Source organism: Pseudophryne corroboree, chromosome 12 (assembly GCF_028390025.1).
Source record: "Pseudophryne corroboree isolate aPseCor3 chromosome 12, aPseCor3.hap2, whole genome shotgun sequence".
Taxonomy (NCBI): domain Eukaryota; kingdom Metazoa; phylum Chordata; class Amphibia; order Anura; family Myobatrachidae; genus Pseudophryne; species Pseudophryne corroboree.
Window position 1 is genome coordinate 3,508,515 of NC_086455.1, and position 19,778 is coordinate 3,528,292.

Here is a 19,778-nt window from a genome sequence, read left to right on the forward strand (position 1 = left end):
ATCACAGGTTGTACGGTGTGATCGGTGTGGCTGGTATGAGTCTTACCCGGGATTCATAAATCCTTCCTTATTGTGTACGCTCGTCCGGGCACAGTATCCTAACTGAGGCTTGGAGGAGGGTCATGGGGGGAGGAGCCAGTGCACACCAGGTAGTCCTAAAGCTTTACTTTTGTGCCCAGTCTCCTGCGGAGCCGCTATTCCCCATGGTCCTTACGGAGTTCCTAACATCCACTACGGACTATGAGAAATAGAATTATCGGTAAGCAAATTCTTATTTTTTTAATTATAAATCTCCATTTGTGTTATATAGCTTGTCGCTATATTTTATATTGTTTTCAGTATAAATGTACCTCTAAATGAAAATTTTCATACACACAAAGAACTATTGTTCTGTAATCCTGAATCATTAGCAGTAATCATCCCTATACAGAATAATCCACTTCTGTCTAGCGTAAGGTCTGGAAAACGCCAATATTTAGACGTTATGTTGTATATTGTTACTTGTGTATGCTATTAATTAGAATTATTATATTATAATATTAACCACATTTGTGCTGATATCAGAAGAGAAAAACAGTGTTGTATTTAGTATACACTATATTCACTACAACAGCTTATTGTCATCCTGCGAGATCCACAGTTTAGGTGGGTGCTAGGCACACTGCTGAGGTCTAATCCTGGAATAGCCTACACACGGTGCACAAACCCTAAAGTATTTGTTGTCTTAGGTAAAACAGATCGTAAGATCACATGTTCTTGGTATGTAGAACCCTGGTGACATGACTAGATCACATGTACTAGGCCTATAGTACTTTGTGGCACCACTAGATCACATGTTCTTGGCTCGTAGAACCCTGGTGACATCACTAGATCACACGTACTAGACCTATAGTACTCTGTGGCACCACTACATCATATGTTCTAGACTCGTAGAACCCTGGTGACATCACTAGATCACATGTACTAGACCTATAGTACTTTGTGACATCGCTAGATCATATGTTCTAGGCTCGTAGAACCCTGGTGACATGACTAGATCACATGTACTAGGCCTATAGTACTTTGTGGCACCACTAGATCACATGTTCTTGGCTCGTAGAACCCTGGTGACATCACTAGATCACACGTACTAGACCTATAGTACTCTGTGGCACCACTAGATCATATGTTCTAGGCTCGTAGAATTCTGGAGACATCACTATATCACATGTACTAGACCTATAGTACTTTGTGGCATCCCTAGATAATAAATTCTAGGCTCATAGAACCCTGGCGACATCACTCACTCACATGTATTTGGCTCATAGTACTGTGTGACATCACTAGATCACATGTACTAGGCTCACTGTACTTTGTGGCATCCCTAGATAATATGTTCTAAGCTCAAAGAACCCTGGCGACATCACTAGATCACATGTACTAGGCTCAAGGTACTTTGTGACATCACTAGATCACATGTACAAGGCTCAAGGTACTTTGCGACATCACTAGATAATTTGCTCTGGGCTGGTAAAACCCACGTGACATCACTAAATCCCATGCATTAGGCTCATGGCAGTTTGCGGCACCACTAAATTAAATGTTCTAGGCTTGTAGGACCCTGGTGACATAATTAAATCACATGTACTTGGCTCACAGTACTTTGTGGCAGCACTAGATCATATGTTCTAGGTTCCCAATTTCTCAGACAAAAGGGCCCATCTATCGTCATGCCCCATAGTCATCACAAGGGCCTATGTTCTAGGATTATGGGATCTAATCAGATCGCTTTTCATGGATAAACAAGTTCATCTTTCAGAAAGAGTTTAATATGCAATGTTCTGGGCTTCTGGAATGTAAGAGCCCACTGCATCGACCTGCGATGTTCTAGATTAGGAGTCACCATAAAGATAATAATGCTATGTTCTAGATTCACAGTTCTGGGGTGATTGTATTTAATTAAGAGTTCTAGGCTGTTACCCCTCAAGAGACCATGAAGTTCTAGCATCATAAGTTCTAGAGGATCGCTGGTAGCAGGAGGTCGTTGCACCTAGTAAGATCAACAGACCACTTTGGAGGGTCCTAGGCTTCCTAACGACATTGGTCTCTCCTCTTTCCTTTGTCCACTGGAAATGTAATAATGATACCAAAATGAAGACAGTTGGCCATGAGAACAGAGACTGACAATCCAGGAGACAGATAGGACACATACAGGGTGAACGAAGACCACACTCACATCGTGACAACAAGGAGCACTTACCAGGCTCCTCACAGCAAGCACCTTCAGAAGATATCCCAGCAGATGTATAGGTGTCTACTGGTGTGGGTGGAGGGGAGAAGGAGAAGGGGGGTGCTCAGTGCTACATTATAATTTTGCCTAACCCCCAAATCTTGTCATGATTGTGACCCTTTGGCCCGGAAAATGTGTTAAACAATACGGCTCGCTCTGTTCTACCGAGCGGCAAGTCCTGGCCGCTGCCTGAATCTGGTCTGTATGTTGCTGCTGACTGCCCCAAGACAGGGCCTAGGGCGGCTGGCCATGACTGGTACCCACCTGAACCCCTCAGTACGGTCGGTTAGCATCTTTTGGTCGCTTTAGTTGTACTTTCAGCCTCTTCATACCAATCTGGAAACCATTCATGGCCTGAATAGCAGCCTGGGCACTGCCGGGATTGTCAAAGCTTACAAAGCCTGTGGGACAATGATGAGAAAAGAGGTCAAGGAACGCCTGGGAGCATCTCTCTACTACAGCTCACTAGTCATGTGGACAAAGCCTACGAGGCATCACCGCGGCCACACTGACACTAGTGGGGTGGCCTGCGCCAAGGGCAGGTCAGAGGTCACACTCACCGAAACACTTGCTCTGATTGGTGGCTCTGTCTACAAACACTTTGGCGGAGATGACATTTCCGAACGGGAGGAACATCTGCAGAATCTCGGAATCTGTGAATTCCTGGGGCAGGTGGTAGATAAATATGTTGCAGCCCTCCGGACCTGGGACAAAGGGACACAGTGACGTCACATGAAGAACAGAGCGGTGGTTTTGGAGTCTGTGGGTGAGGAAAGGGGCGTCACTCACCCTCTCTCTGTTGCTGCTGTTGTGGAGGCTGTTGCTGTAACAGCTGTGGATGCTGGGTAAACGCCGGGCTCACCAGTCCATATGCCGCAGGGTAAGCAGCTGTAAAGCGGGCAGAGACAAGAGATAATAGCACCGTACCTGCCCCTGGTTATATGTGCTCCAGCATGCCTTAACCTTCTTATTCATTTATCTGGCCAATAGCCTTGCAGCCCCCCGCCTCCCGGAGCCCTCTGGTATTGCCTATACCCCATGGCGGGTCTCCCCCAGACGTACCTGTGTAATGCTGCATGCCCGCATAGGCTTGTTGTAGCGGATCAAGCTGGGTAACGGGGCTCTGTGCTGAGGGAGAAGGACAGTGAGTGACACCGTTAGGAGGTCTGTGACTGGCGCACAGGTGCTGTATGTCTGCACATGGCACTGAGATACTACACATACCAGTATTACCTGGGTATGGGTGTAACCCGTTGGTGTAGATTGCCTCAGAGGTGGGCTGTACGCTGCTCTGGGTGGGTACTGCGCTGTAGCCATTCACACCCAGTGTGGCAGGGATGGCAGATACTGGCGTGGCAGCGAGTGTGGGGGGTGTACTGGTACCTGCACAGACCATAGAGGTAGCATTGTGAGGTGATGTCACCGTATGCCTCTATTCTACTAATATCACAATATATACACTATAATATGCTCCTATCAGGAAACGTTCTGTAATACCAGAAATCCCTCCAAATCTATATACACACAGATCCCTACTCTCCCCTAATCTGTATATACACACAGATCCCTACTCTCCCCTAATCTGTATATACACAGATCCCTAATCTATATATACACACAGATCCCTACTCTCCCCTAATCTATATATACACAGATCCCTACTCTCCCCTAATCTATATATACACACAGATCCCTACTCTCCCCTAATCTGTATGCACCTAGAAATCCCTACTCTCTCCTAATCTATATGTACACCTAGAAATCCCTACATCTCCCCTAATCTATATGTACACCTAGAAATCCCTACTCTCCCCTAATCTGTATGTACACCTAGAAATCCCTACTCTCCCCTAATCTGTATGTACACCTAGAAATCCCTACTCTCCCCTAATCTATATGTACACCTAGAAATCCCTACTCTCCCCTAATATATATGTACACCTAGAAATCCCTACTCTCCCCTAATCTATATGTACACCTAGAAATCCCTACTCTCCCCTAATCTATATGCACACCCAGAAATCCCTACTCTCCCCTAATCTATATGCACCCAGAAATCCCTACTCTCCCCTAATCTATATGCACCCTGCAATCCCTACTCTCCCCTAATCTATATGTACACCTAGAAATCCCTACTCTCCCCTAATCTGTATGTACACCCAGAAATCCCTACTCTCCCCTAATCTATATGTACACCCAGAAATCCCTACTCTCCCCTAATATATATGTACACCATGCAATCCCTACTCTCCCCTAATCTATATGTACACCCAGAAATCCCTACTCTCCCCTAATATATATGTACACCATGCAATCCCTACTCTCCCCTAATCTATATGTACACCCAGAAATCCCTACTCTCCCCTAATCTATATGCACCCTGCAATCCCTACTCTCCCCTAATCTGTATGTACACCTAGAAATCCCTACTCTCCCCTAATCTGTATGTACACCCAGAAATCCCTACTCTCCCCTAATCTATATGTACACCCAGAAATCCCTACTCTCCCCTAATATATATGTACACCATGCAATCCCTACTCTCCCCTAATCTATATGTACACCCAGAAATCCCTACTCTCCCCTATTATATATATATATATATATATATATATATATACACATACACACCTAGAAATCCCTACTCTCCCCTAATTTATGTGCACCCTGAAAGCCCTACTATCCCCTAATCTGTATGCACCCAGACATCCCTACTCTCCCCTAATATATATGTACACCCTGCAATCCCTACTCTCCCCTAATCTATATGTACACCCAGAAATCCCTACTCTCCCCTACTATATATACACCTAGAAATCCCTACTCTCCCCTAATCTGTATGCACCCAGAAATCCCTACTCTCCCCTAATCTATATACACCCAGAAATCCCTACTCTCCCCTAATATATATATACACCCAGAAAGCCCTCCATCTCCCCTAATCTATATGTACACCCTGAAATCCCTACTCTCCCCTAATATATATACACCCAGAAATCCCTACTCTCCCCTAATCTATGTGCACCCAGAAATCCTTAATCTCCCCCAAAATATATACCGGCAGAAATCCCTACATCTCCCCTAATTTAATATACATCCAGAAATCCATACTCTGCCCTAATATATATATACACCCAGAAATACCTACATCTCCCCTAATATATATACAGCCAGAAATCCCTACTCTCCCCTAATATACATACAGACAGAGCCGGCCCTAACCAATATGATGCCCTAGGCAAGATTTTGGCTGGTGCACCCTAGCACCGCCGCTAGTTCTGCAGGAGATGCTGGCATGAGTCATCTGGCAGCTCTGCTAACGTCTGGCGCCTTTTGTTTCTGAAAATGCATCTTATTTGCATTACTATGTGGCTAGGATGCACAAGCAGCTTCTGCTGATTAAAATGATATGCAGCATGCCTATATTCTGTGTGCGACTGTGGCTGTATCTGCATATGAAATGCTACATTACAGTGATTTCCAGGAATACACTGCAACGTAGCATTTCGTATGCAGATACAGCTGCAGTCACACACAGAATATAGGCATGCCGCATATCATTTTAATCAGCAGAAGCTGCTGGTGCCCCTAAGCATACCAAATGCCCTAGGCATTTGCCTAGTTTGCCTATGCCTAAGGCCGGCTCTGCATACAGACAGAAATCCCGTCTCTCCCCTAATATATATACACCCAGAAATCCCGTCTCTCCCCTAATATATATACACCCAGAAATCCCTTCTCTCCCCTAATATATATATACACCCAGAAATCCCTACTCTCCCCTAATCTATGTGCACCCAGAAATCCCTACTCTCCCCTAATCTATATATACACCAAGAAATCCCTACTCTCCTCTAATATATATATATATATATATATATATATAGTACTTGGTAATGGCGGCACTCAGCAGACTCTTCAAAGATGCAAAAAGCCTTTTATTATCGGTCCTACGCCGTTTCGGGGAAACCCCGTCTTCAGGGACAAACAAGTACTGTTACAGGAGTACTTATTCCCTGGATGGCACCGCAGCAAGTATCTGCTACCCACAAGTGAGTGCCGAGCCTCTCCATATGCTATATATATATATATATACATATACACCCAGAAATCCCAACTCACCCCTAATCTATGTGCACCCAGAAATCCATTCTCTCCCCTAATCTATATATACACACACCAATAAATCCCTACTCTCCTAAAATATATATATATATATATATATATATATATATACACCCAGAAATCCCTACTCTCCTCTAATATATATATATATATATATATATATATATATATATATATATATATATATACACCCAGAAATCCCTACTCACCCCTAATCTATTTGCACATAGAAATCCCTTCTCTCCTCTAATATATATACACCCAGAAATCCCTACTCTCCTCTTATATACACCCAGAAATCCCCACTCTCTAATATATATACACCCAGAAATCCCTACTCTCCTCTTATATACACCCAGAAATCCCTACTCTCCTCTAATATATATATATATACACACAGAAATCCCTAATCTATGGGCACATAGAAATCCCTACTTTCCACTAATCTATATGCACTAAGGTATCCCTACTCTATGCTACTCTCCCATCTGTGCTACTCTCTCTATACTCAGAACTCTCACATCTGCCCTACTCTCTCTATACTCAGAGCTCTCCCATCTGTGCTACTCTCTCTATACTCAGAACTCTCCCATCTGTGCTACTCTCTCTATACTCAGCACTCTCCCATCTGTCCTACTCTCTCTATGCTCAGAACTCTCCCATCTGTCCTACTCTCTCTATACTCAGAACTTTCTTCTCTGTCCTACTCTCTCTATACTCATAACTCTTCCATCTGTGCTACTCTCTCTATAATCAGAACTCTCCCATCTGTCCTACTCTCTCTATGCTCAGAACTCTCCCATCTGTCCTACTCTCTCTATACTCAGAACTTTCTTCTCTGTCCTACTCTCTCTATACTCATAACTCACCCATTTGTCCTACTCTCTCTATACTCAGAACTCTCCCATCTGTGCTACTCTCTCTATACTCAGAACTCTCCCATCTGTCCTACTCTCTCTATACTCATAACTCTCCCATCTGTGCTACTCTCTCTCTACTCAGAACTTTCTTCTCTGTCCTACTCTCTCTATACTCAGAACTCACCCATCTGTCCTACTCTCTCTATACTCAGAGCTCTCCCATCTGTCCTACTCTCTATACTCAGAGCTCTCCCATCTGTCCTACTCTCTCTATACTTATAACTCTCCCATCTGTCCTACTCTCTCTATACTCAACTCTCCCATCTGTCCTACTCTCTCTATACTCAGAACTTTCTTCTCTGTCCTACTCTCTCTATACTCAGAACTCACCCATCTGTCCTACTCTCTCTATACTCAGAACTCTCCCATCTGTGCTACTCTCTCTATACTCAGAACTCTCCCATCTGTGCAACTCTCTCTATACTCATAACTCTCCCATCTGTCCTACTCTCTCTATACTCAGAACTTTCTTCTCTGTCCTACTCTCTCTATACTCAGAACTCTCCAATCTGCCCTACTCTCTCTATACTCAGAACTCTCCCATCTGTCCTACTCTCTCTATACTCAGAACTCTCCCATCTGTGCTACTCTCTCTATACTCAGAACTCTCCCATCTGTGCTACTCTCTCTATACTCAGCACTCTCCCATCTGTCCTACTCTCTCTATACTCATAACTCTCCCATCTGTCCTACTCTCTCTATACTCAGAACTTTCTTCTCTGTCCTACTCTCTCTATACTCAGAACTCTCCAATCTGCCCTACTCTCTCTATACTCAGAACTCTCCCATCTGTCCTACTCTCTCTATACTCAGAACTCTCCCATCTGTGCTACTCTCTCTATACTCAGAACTCTCCCATCTGTGCTACTCTCTCTATACTCAGCACTCTCCCATCTGTCCTACTCTCTCTATACTCAACTCTCCCATCTGTGCTACTCTCTCTATACTCAGAACTCTCCCATCTGTCCTACTCTCTCTATACTCAGAGCTCTCCCATCTGTGCTACTCTCTCTGTACTCAGCACTCTCCCATCTGTCCTACTCTCTCTATACTCAGCACTCTCCCATCTGTCCTACTCTCTCTATACTCATAACTCTCCCATCTGTGCTACTCTCTCTATACTCAGAACTCTCCCATCTGTGCTACTCTCTCTATACTCAGAACTCTCCCATCTGTCCTACTCTCTCTATACTCAGAGCTCTCCCATCTGTCCTACTCTCTCTATACTCATAACTCTCCCATCTGTGCTACTCTCTCTATACTCAGAACTCTCCCATCTGTCCTACTCTCTCTATACTCAGAGCTCTCCCATCTCTCCTACTCTCTTTATACTCAGAACTCTTTCATCTGTGCTACTCTCTCTATACTCAGAACTCTCCCATCTGCCCTACTCTCTCTATACTCAGAACTCTCCCATCTGTCCTACTCTCTCTATACTCAGAGCTCTCCCAACTGTCCTACTCTCTCTATACTCAGAACTCTTCCATCTGTCCTACTCTCTCTATACTCAGAGCTCTCCCAACTGTCCTACTCTCTCTATACTCAGAACTCTCCCATCTGTGCTACTCTCTCTATACTCAGAGCTCTCCCATCTGTCCTACTCTCTCTATACTCAGAACTCTCCCATCTGTCCTACTCTCTCTATACTCAGAACTCTCCCATCTGCCCTACTCTCTCTATACTCAGAACTCTCCCACCTGTCCTACTCTCTCTATACTCATAACTCTCCCATCTGTCCTACTCTCTCTATACTCATAACTCTCCCATCTGTCCTACTCTCTCTATACTCATAACTCTTCCATCTGTGCTACTCTCTCTATAATCAGAACTTTCTTCTCTGTCCTACTCTCTCTATACTCATAACTCTTCCATCTGTGCTACTCTCTCTATAATCAGAACTCTCCCATCTGTCCTACTCTCTCTATACTCAGAACTCTCCCATCTGTCCTACTCTCTCTATACTCAGAACTCTCCCATCTGTGCTACTGTCTCTATACTCAGAACTCTCCCATCTGTCCTACTCTCTCTATACTCAGAACTCTCCCATCTGTGCTACTCTCTCTATACTCAGAACTCTCCCATCTGTCCTACTCTCTCTATACTCCGAACTCTCCCATCTGTGCTACTCCTCTCTATACTCAGCACTCTCCCATCTGTCCTACTCTCTCTATACTCAGAACTCTCCCATCTGTGCTACTCTCTCTATACTCAGAGCTCTCCCATCTGTCCTACTCTCTCTATACTCATAACTCTCCCATCTGTCCTACTCTCTCTATACTCAACTCTCCCATCTGTCCTACTCTCTCTATACTCATAACTCTCCCATCTGTCCTACTCTCTCTATACTCATAACTCTTCCATCTGTGCTACTCTCTCTATAATCAGAACTTTCTTCTCTGTCCTACTCTCTCTATACTCAGAACTCTCCCATCTGTCCTACTCTCTCTATACTCAGAGCTCTCCCATCTGTCCTACTCTCTCTATAATCAGCAGTCTCCTCTGTCGTACTCTCTCCACAATCAGTTTTCTCGAGTGCTAAGTTGTGTAAAGCTTTGTGTCACCTGAAGAGGAAGTAATGGGGGTAATCGGAGTGGCTATGATTCCATTGGGGTTGATTGTCGCCATTTGTTGCATCTGGACGGCAGCCATTGTGGCCATTGGGTTGAGGTAAGCACTGTGCGCGGCCACCAGGGCGGCCTGCTGCTGCATCAACTGCGGGGGACAGAAGGACAGAAGGAGTGTTACACAACTGCACAGTCACTATGGAGGAGACAACACAAGGTGGACAGCAGACATAAGCGGATGAAGGGAGCGGTGAGGTCAGACTATTAGGGAGCGGTGAGGTCAGACTATTAGGGAGCGGTGAGGTCAGACTATTAGGGAGCAGTGAGGTCAGACTATTAGGTAGCGGTGAGGTCAGACTATTAGGGAGCGGTGAGGTCAGACTATTAAGGAGCGGTGAGGTCAGGCTATTAGGGAGCGGTGAGGTCAGACTATTAAGGAGCGGTGAGGTCAGACTATTAGGGAGCGGTGAGGTCAGACTATTAGGGAGCAGTGAGGTCAGACTATTAGGGAGCAGTGAGGTCAGACTATTAGGGAGCGGTGAGGTCAGACTATTAGGGAGCGGTGAGGTCAGACTTCTAGGGAGCGGTGAGGTAAGACTATTAGGGAGCGGTGAGGTCAGACGATTAGGGAGCGGTGAGGTCAGGCTATTAGGGAACGGTGAGGTCAGACTATTAGGGAGAAGTGAGGTCAGGCTATTAGGGAGCGGTGAGGTCAGACTATTAGGGAGCGGTGAGGTCAGGCTATTAGGGAACGGTGAGGTCAGACTATTAGGGAGCGGTGAGGTCAGACTATTAGGGAGCGGTGAGGTCAGACTATTAGGGAGCGGTGAGGTCAGACTACTAGGGAGCGGTGAGGTCAGACTATTAGGGAGCGGTGAGGTCAGACTATTAGGGAGTGGTGAGGTCAGACTATTAGGGAGCACTGAAGTCAGACTATTAGGGAGCAGTGAGGTCAGACGATTAGGGAGCGGTGAGGTTGGACTATTAGGGATAAGTGAGGTTAAACTATTAGGGAGCGGTGAGGTCGGACTATTAGGGATCACTGAGGTCAGACTATTAGGGATCACTGAGGTCAGACTATTAGGGAGCGGTGAGGTTGGACTATTAGGGATAAGTGAGGTTAAACTATTAGGGAGCGGTGAGGTCGGACTATTAGGGATCACTGAGGTCAGACTATTAGGGATCACTGAGGTCAGACTATTAGGGAGCGGTGAGGTTGGACTATTAGGGATAAGTGAGGTTAAACTATTAGGGAGCGGTGAGGTCGGACTATTAGGGAGCAGTGAGGTAACACTACTAGGGAGCGGTGAGGTCAGGCTATTAGGGAGCGTTGAGGTGAGACTATTAGGGAGCGGTGAGGTCAGACTACTAGGAAGCGGTGAGGTTAGACTATTAGGGAGCGGTGAGGTCAGACTATTACGGAGCGGTGAGGTCAGGCTATTAGGGAGCGGTGAGGTCAGGCTATTACGGAGCGGTGAGGTCAGGCTATTAGGGAGCGGTGAGGTCAGGCTATTAGGGAGCGGTGAGGTCAGGCTATTAGGGAGCGGTGAGGTCAGACTATTAGGGAGCGATGATGTCACTTTACGGTGCAGATGTCAGACAATGATGTAAGTTCTGAGCATGTGATGATCAGTGATGTCACAATGATGATGTCATACACAGATAATTGAGGATAAAAAGAGGGCGCTGAATTCACCTGGTCACTTACTGCCTGTGTATAGGCGCTATACGCTCCAAACTGGAGGGCGATCGGACTGAACATCCCAAGCTGATTGGCTACTTGCTGCATCCTGCGGAGTCCTCGCTCCTTCTCCGTGTCTGCAAACTTTACTACCAGACTGGAGGAGGCTCCCTGTACAGCACAGAGTATATTGTCATATCACACTCAGCACAGAGTATACCGCCATATTACACACAGCACAGAGTATACCGCCATATTACACATCCAGCAGAGTATACCATCATATAAAACACAGCACAGAGTATACCACCATATTATACACAGCACAGAGTATACCACCATATTATATACAGCAGAGAGTATACCATCATATAACACACAGCACAGAGTATACCACCATATTATACACAGCACAGAGTATACCACCATATTATACACGGGTGCGGTTCATCAAATCGACAGTGTCTAGGTCGACAATGTTTAGGTCGACCACTATAGGTCGACAGTCACTAGGTCGACATGGATGGAAGGTCGACAGGGTTTCTAGGTCGACATGTGCTAGGTCGACCGGTCTAAAGGTATGGTGCCTTCGCTCCGCTACCGCTTCGCTCGGCACACTTTACCGTTCCAATCGTAGTCCACGTGGATCGTTAAGTATGAAAAAATAAAAAAAATAAAAAAAATTGAAAAACTCATGTCGACCTTTAGACCTGTTGACCTAGCACATGTCGACCTAGAAACCCTGTCGACCTTACATCCATGTCGACCTAGTGACTGTCGACCTACAGTGGTCGACCTAAACATTGTCGACCTAGACACTGTCAATCTTCAGACCGGATCCCATTATACACAGCACAGAGTATACCACCATATTATACACAGCACAGAGTATACCATCATATAACACACAGCACAGAGTATACCATCATATAACACACAGCACAGAGCATACCATCATATAAGACACAGCACAGAGTATACCACCATATTATACACAGCACAGAGTATACCATCATATAACACACATCACAGAGTATACCACCATATTATACACAGCACAGAGTATACCATCATATAACACACAGCACAGAGTATACCACCGTATTATACACAGCACAGAGTATACCACCATATTATACACAGCACAGAGTATACCAACATATTATACACAGCACGGAGTATATTGTCATATCACACCCAGCACAGAGGATACCTTCATATTACACACAGCAGAGTATACCACCATATTATACACAGCACAGAGTATACCACCATATAACACACATCACAGAGTATACCACCATATTATACACAGCACAGAGTATACCATCATACAACACACAGCACAGAGTATACCACCGTATTATACACAGCACAGAGTATACCACCATATTATACACAGCACAGAGTATACCAACATATTATACACAGCACTGAGTATATTGTCATATCACACCCAGCACAGAGGATACCTTCATATTACACACAGCAGAGTATACCACCATATTATACACAGCACAGAGTATACCACCATATTATATACAGCAGAGTATACCATCATATCACACCCAGCACAGAGTATACCATCATATCACACCCAGCACAGAGTATACCACCAAATATCACCCAACATAGAGTATAGCATATCATACCCAGCACAGAGTATACCATCCTGTCACACACACACACACACACACACACACACACACACACACACACACACACACACACACACACACACACACACACACATACACAGCACAGAGTATACCATCATATCACAAACAGCACAGAGTATACTATCCTATCACACACAGCACAGAGTATACTATCCTATCACAACCAGCACAGAGTATACCATCCTATCACACACAGCACAGAGTATACCATCCGATCACACACACACACACACACACACACACACACACACACACACACACACACACACACACACACACACACACACACACACACAGCACAGAGTATACCATCCTATCACACACAGCACAGAGTATACTATCCTATCACACACACAGCACAGAGTATACCATCCTATCACACACACACACACAGCACAGAGTATTCTATCCTATCACACACACAGCGCAGAGTATACCATCCTATCACACACAGCACAGAGTATACCATCCTATCACACACACAGCGCAGAGTATACCATCCTATCACACACAGCACAGAGTATACTATCCTATCACACACACAGCACAGAGTATACCATCCTATCACACACACACACACACACACACACACACACACACACACACACACACACACTATACTATCCTATCACACACACAGCACAGAGTATACCATCCTATCACACACACGGCACAGAGTATACCATCCTATCACACACACAGCACAGAGTATACCATCCTAACACAGACACACACACACACACACACACACACACACACACACACACACACACAGCAGAGAGTATACTATCCTATCACACAGCACAGAGTACATGAGTATCTCAGGGTGGGATCATCTACAGCACTGTGACACAGACATGGTCTCTATCGGGGGGGTCTGTATTATTGCCCTGTGAGCAGTGACATCACCAGGCAATAGTTACAGTACATCACACAGTCAGCCACCGGGGGGCAGCACTGACATAATACAGCGGTGGGCTGCACTGACAGTTGAATAAGCCTGAGCACTACATTTTCTATATACCCCCCCACCCCACCCCTACGGCATATTCCATGTGATGCCCACACACACACACACAAACACACGTGGCTGGCAGGTAGTGGAGACACGGCTGGTCTTACCGGCAGGGTCCGGCTCCCGTGCAGAGTATTAATGGCAGCCTGAGCTTCCGTGTGTGTCTGAAACTTCACAAATGCACAACCTAAGTATGGGAGATACCACATTACTACACACCGACAGCACAGCAATACAGCACAGCACAGCCATCACACGCATGGGGGGTCTGCTGCTAAGGGGGGCGCTCAGAGAGGTGCGAGGCCACAATTCCTTTCTCAGGGAAGGTTCGCCTGTGGGTGTCCGCACCCCCTGAGCAGGGGAGAGGTCGGGAAATATCTACTGTCAGGCAGAAGTGTCGAGAATCCCTTGGACACTCTTCTAAATGACGAGATAGGCATGTGGAAGTTATCAATTAGCTTAATTGGACCAATAATTACATGTCATTATTTGGGTGACAAATAAACAGCCTCAAAGTACCTCAAAATAATGATGAAAGTATTTACTTCAATACGCCAGCCCTGGTCTGTGTAGGTCTGTGTGACGGAGGAGAACTCGGAGGAGGCTCATTGTGTACGCATGTGGATAATATGTTGCAGAGTCACGCATATGGATAATATGTTGCAGAGTCACGCATGTGGATAATATGTTGCAGAGTCACGCATGTGGATAATATGTTGCAGAGTCACGCATGTGGATATGTTGCCGAGTCACGCATGTGGATAATATGCTGCAGAGTCACGCATGTGGATAATATGTTGCCGAGTCACGCATGTGGATAATATGTTGCAGAGTCACGCATGTGGATAATATGCTGGCGAGTCACGCATGTGGATAATATGTTGCAGTCACGCATGTGGATATCATGCTTCCGAGTCACGCATGTGGATATCATGTTTCCAAGTCACGCATGTTAAAATCATGTTGCCGAGTCACGCATGTGGATAATATGCTGCAGAGTAACGCATGTGGATAATATGTTGCCGAGTCACGCATGTGGATAATATGCTGCCGAGTCACGCATGTGGATAATATGCTGCAGAGTCACGTATGTGGATAATATGTTGCTGAGTCACGCATGTGGATAATATGTTGCAGAGTCACGCATGTGGATATCATGTTGCCGAGTTACGCATGTGGATAATATGTTGCAGAGTCACGCATGTGGATATCATGTTGCCGAGTTCCGCATGTGGAGATCATGTTTCCAAGTCACGCGTTTGGATAATAGGTTGCCGAGTCACGCATGTGGATATCATGTTGCCGAGTCACGCATGTGGATATCATGTTGCCGAGTCATGCATGTGGATATCATGTTGCCGAGTCACGCATGTGGATAATATGTTAGCGAGTCACGCATGTGGATATCATGTTGCTAAGACACGCACGTGGATATTATGTTGCTGAGTCACACATGTAGATATCATGTTGCTAAGACACGCACGTGGATATCATGTTGCCGAGTCACGCATGTGGATATCATGTTGCTGAGTCACGCATGTGGATATCATGTTGCTGAGTCACGCATGTGGAAATCATGTTGCCGAGTCACGCATTTGGAAATCACGTTGCCGAGTCACGCATGTGGATATCATGTTGCCGAGTCACGCATGTGGAAATCATGTTGCCGAGTCACACATGTGGATAATATGCTGCAGAGTCACGCATGTGGATAATATGTTGCTGAGTCACGCATGTGGATATCATGTTGCCCAGTCATGCATGTGGATAATATGTTGCTGAGTCACGCATGTGGACATCATGTTGCTGAGTCACGCATGTGGATATCATGTTGCCGAGTCACGCATGTGGATATCATGTTGCCGAGTCACGCATGTGGATATCATGTTGCAGAGTCACGCATGTGGATATCATGTTGTCGAGTCATACATGTGGATATCTGTGAGGACTAGCCCGGCCAGTGTGTTGTTGTTAGGCGTGACGGTGAAATGCGCACAGCGCTGCCTACAGACTATTGCGATGCACATCCGCCGCTTTCTGCCTCTCAAATGAGGCGCATTGTCTAACTTGCGCAAGGCAGATGTATCAGAATTGTTGATTGGTTGCTGTAGTCCAGAGCGCATTTTGTATGTAAATAAAATGTAAGTAAATGAGCCTTCCAGACAGAGGAACTGGCCAGAAGTATAAAATTACAGTGAGATGTGATAGAGATACCTTTGCTGGTCCCATCCGGCCCCCGCAGTACGGTACATTCATCTATATTTCCAAAGGGTTCAAACATTCTCCGCACGTCCTCATCCGTCTGCTGCTTCCCCAGCATCCCGACAAAGAGCTTCCGGTCCTCTGTACAGCACGAAGAACACGGGCGTTATACATATACCAGTAATGTAATATAGGCGGCGGTCTGTAAGTGGGCGGAGAGTGGTAGGGAGATGTGCAGCGACGGATACATATAAGAGGATGGGTGATATATACAGGAGGAGACGTGAGATACATATAAGAGGATGGGTGATATACGCAGGAGGAGACGTGAGATACATATAAGAGGATGGGTGATATATACAGGAGGAGACGTGAGATACATATAAGAGGATGGGTGATATATACAGGAGGAGACGTGAGATACATATAAGAGGATGGGTGATATATACAGGAGGAGACGTGAGATACATATAAGAGGATGGGTGATATATACAGGAGGAGACGTGAGATATATATAAGAGGTTGAGTTATATAGATATCTACCTCCTCGACTTTCACTGTCTGCCGGTTTTACTTGAATTGGTCGGTTCATCTGGAAAAAAAAAATTGCTATATTTAAGTATATACAGAGTACTGTGCAAAAGTTTTAGGCGTGTGTGGAAATAATGCTGCAATGTAAGAATGCTTTCAAAGGTAGAAGTGTTAATAGTTTATTTTTATCAGTTAACAAAATGCAAAGTGAATGTACAGAAGAGAAATCAAAATCAGTATTTGGTGTGACCTCCCTTTGCCTTCAAACCAGCATCAATTCTTCTAGGTACACTTGCACACAGTATTTGAAGGAGCTCGGCAGGGAGGTTGTTCCAAACATCTTGGAGAAGTGACCACAGATCTTCTGTGGATGTAGCTTGCTCGGATCCTTAATACCAGACAGACACGAGATGATGTTGAGATCAGGGCTCTGTAGGGGCCGTATCATCACTTCCAGTACTCCTTATTCTTCTTTAGCTGAAAATAGTTCTTAATGACATTGGCTGTATGTTTGGGGTCGTTGTCCTGCTGTAGAATTTAAAGCCATTTAGACGCTTCCCTGATGGTACTGTATGATGGATAAGTACCTGCCTGTATTTCTCAGCATTGACGCACAAAGAAACGGGCATGTTGAGGACCACAGACACAGTGTTTGGCTAAGGAAACTTAGTGCATCAGATGAAAGACACATCATGCTTACTTCCCTTGAAAATCAGAAGATGTCCAGCAGTGCCATCAGCTCAGAACCTACAGAAACCAGTGGGACCCAGGTACACCCGTCTACTGTTCGGAGAACTCTGGTCACAAGTGGTCTTCATGGAAGAATTGCGGCCAAAAAGCCATACCTTCCACGTGGAAACAAGGCCGATCGACTTAACTATGCAGGAAAACATAGGAACTGGGTGCAGAAAAATGGTGGCAGGTGCTCTGGACTGATGGGTCACAATGGGAAATATTTGGCTGTAACAGAAGGGCTGTAAAGCGGTAAAATAATGAGTGTCTGCAGGCAACAGTGAGCACGGTGGAGGCTCCTTGCAAGTTTGGGCCAGCGTTTCACCAACTGGAGTTGGGGATTTGGTCAGGATTAATGGTGTCCTCAATGCTGATAAATACAGCCAGATACTTATCCATCATGCAGTACCATCAGGGAGGTGTCTGGCTCCACATTTATTCTGCAGGAGGACAACGGCCCCAAACATACAGTCAATGTCATTAAGAACTATCTTCAGCACAATGAAGAACAAGGAGACCTGGAAGTGATGATACAGCCTCCACAGAGCCCTGATGTCAACATCATTGAGTCTGTCTGGTATTGTATGAAGAGACAGAAGGAACCGAGCAAGCTACAGCCACAGAACATCTGTGGATACTTCTCCAAGATGTTTGGAACAACCTCCCTGCCGAGTGATGGCAAAGGGAGGTCACACCAAATACTGCTGTGATTTACATTTCTCTTCTGTTCATTCACTTTGTATTTTGTTAATTGATAAAAATAAACTATTAACACTTCTGCCTGTGAAAGCATTCTTACTGTTCAGCATGTTTTCCACACCTGGCTAAGACGTTTGTACAGTACTATATATACACACACACACACATATATATATATATATATATATATATATATATATATATATACACACACACATATACATATATATCAGAGTGTTCATATATCAATGCATCACATTATAATCAGTGTATCACAATGTCAGTGTAACAAGATGTCACATTGTGTGATAGTGTCAGTGTATCATGGTGTTGCATTGTATCACAGTATCAGTGTAGCATGTCACATTGTACTGTATCGGTGTCAGTGTTCCATGGTGTCGCATTGTATCAGTGTATCATGGTGCCACATTGTATCAGTGTCATATTGTATCAGTGTATCATGGTGTCACATTGTATTAGTGTTTCATGGTGTCACACTGTATTAGTGTATTATGGTGCCATATTGTATCAGCGTATCTTGGTGTCACAATGTATCAGTGTATCATTGTGTCACACTGTATCAGTGTATCATGGTGCCACACTGTATCAATGTTTCATGGTATCACATTGTATCAGTGTATCATGGTGTTGCATTGTATCAGTGTATCATGGTATCACATTGTATCAGTGTATCATGGTGTCACATTGTATCAGTGTATCATGGTGTCACACTGTATCAGTGTATCTTGGTGTCACACTGTATCAGTGTTTCATTGTGTCACATTGTATCAGTGTATCATGGTGTCACATTGTATCAGTGTATCATGGTGTCACATTATATCAGTGTATCATGGTGTCACACTGTATCAGTGTATCATGGTGTCACACTGTATCAGTGTATCATGGTGTCACACTGTATCAGTGTATCATGGTGTCACATTGTATCAGTATATCATGATGCCACACTGTATCAGTGTATCATGGTGTCACATTGTATCAGTGTATCATGGTGTCACATTGTGTCAGTGTATCATGGTGTCACATTGTATCAGTGTATCATGGTGTCACATTATATCAGTGTATCATGGTGTCACATTGTATCAGTGTATCATGGTGTCACATTGTATCAGTGTATCATGGTGTCACATTGTATCAGTGTATCATGGTGTCACATTGTATCAGTGTATCATGGTGTCACTTTGTATCTATCATGGTGTCACATATTATCAGTATATCATGGTAACTGTGTCACACCGTGTATCATTTTATGATGTTGCTTCTCATAGGTGTTCTATTCTTGTCCTAATTAACAATTCAGCTTGTAATTAAGACATAAGTGTGAGAAGAGCTGTAGATGCCCC

General features: G+C 44.8%; 1 protein-coding gene across 3 annotated transcripts in view; it reads right to left on the reverse strand.

Moving 5' to 3' along the window:
- CELF3 (CUGBP Elav-like family member 3) overlaps positions 1-17,047 on the reverse strand; it is a 33,626-nt gene extending 16,579 nt beyond the window's left edge. For 2 of the 3 annotated variants that reach the window (XR_010190323.1, XM_063946694.1), the window contains exons 1-9: positions 16,999-17,047; positions 16,468-16,596; positions 14,361-14,440; positions 11,575-11,730; positions 9,876-10,026; positions 3,332-3,652; positions 3,059-3,157; positions 2,830-2,973; positions 2,534-2,670 (exon numbers count right to left, since the gene is read on the reverse strand). Coding sequence is in view for 2 of the 3 variants with exons in the window: in XM_063946694.1 (XP_063802764.1) it covers positions 2,543-2,670; positions 2,830-2,973; positions 3,059-3,157; positions 3,332-3,652; positions 9,876-10,026; positions 11,575-11,730; positions 14,361-14,440; positions 16,468-16,596; positions 16,999-17,047 (1,257 nt within the window). In the remaining variant the exon portion in view is untranslated. The remainder of the gene's footprint in view (positions 1-2,533; positions 2,671-2,829; positions 2,974-3,058; positions 3,158-3,331; positions 3,653-9,875; positions 10,027-11,574; positions 11,731-14,360; positions 14,441-16,467; positions 16,597-16,998) is intronic. The other variant, XM_063946695.1, reaches the window with a different exon arrangement.
- Positions 17,048-19,778: the final 2,731 nt, after the last annotated feature.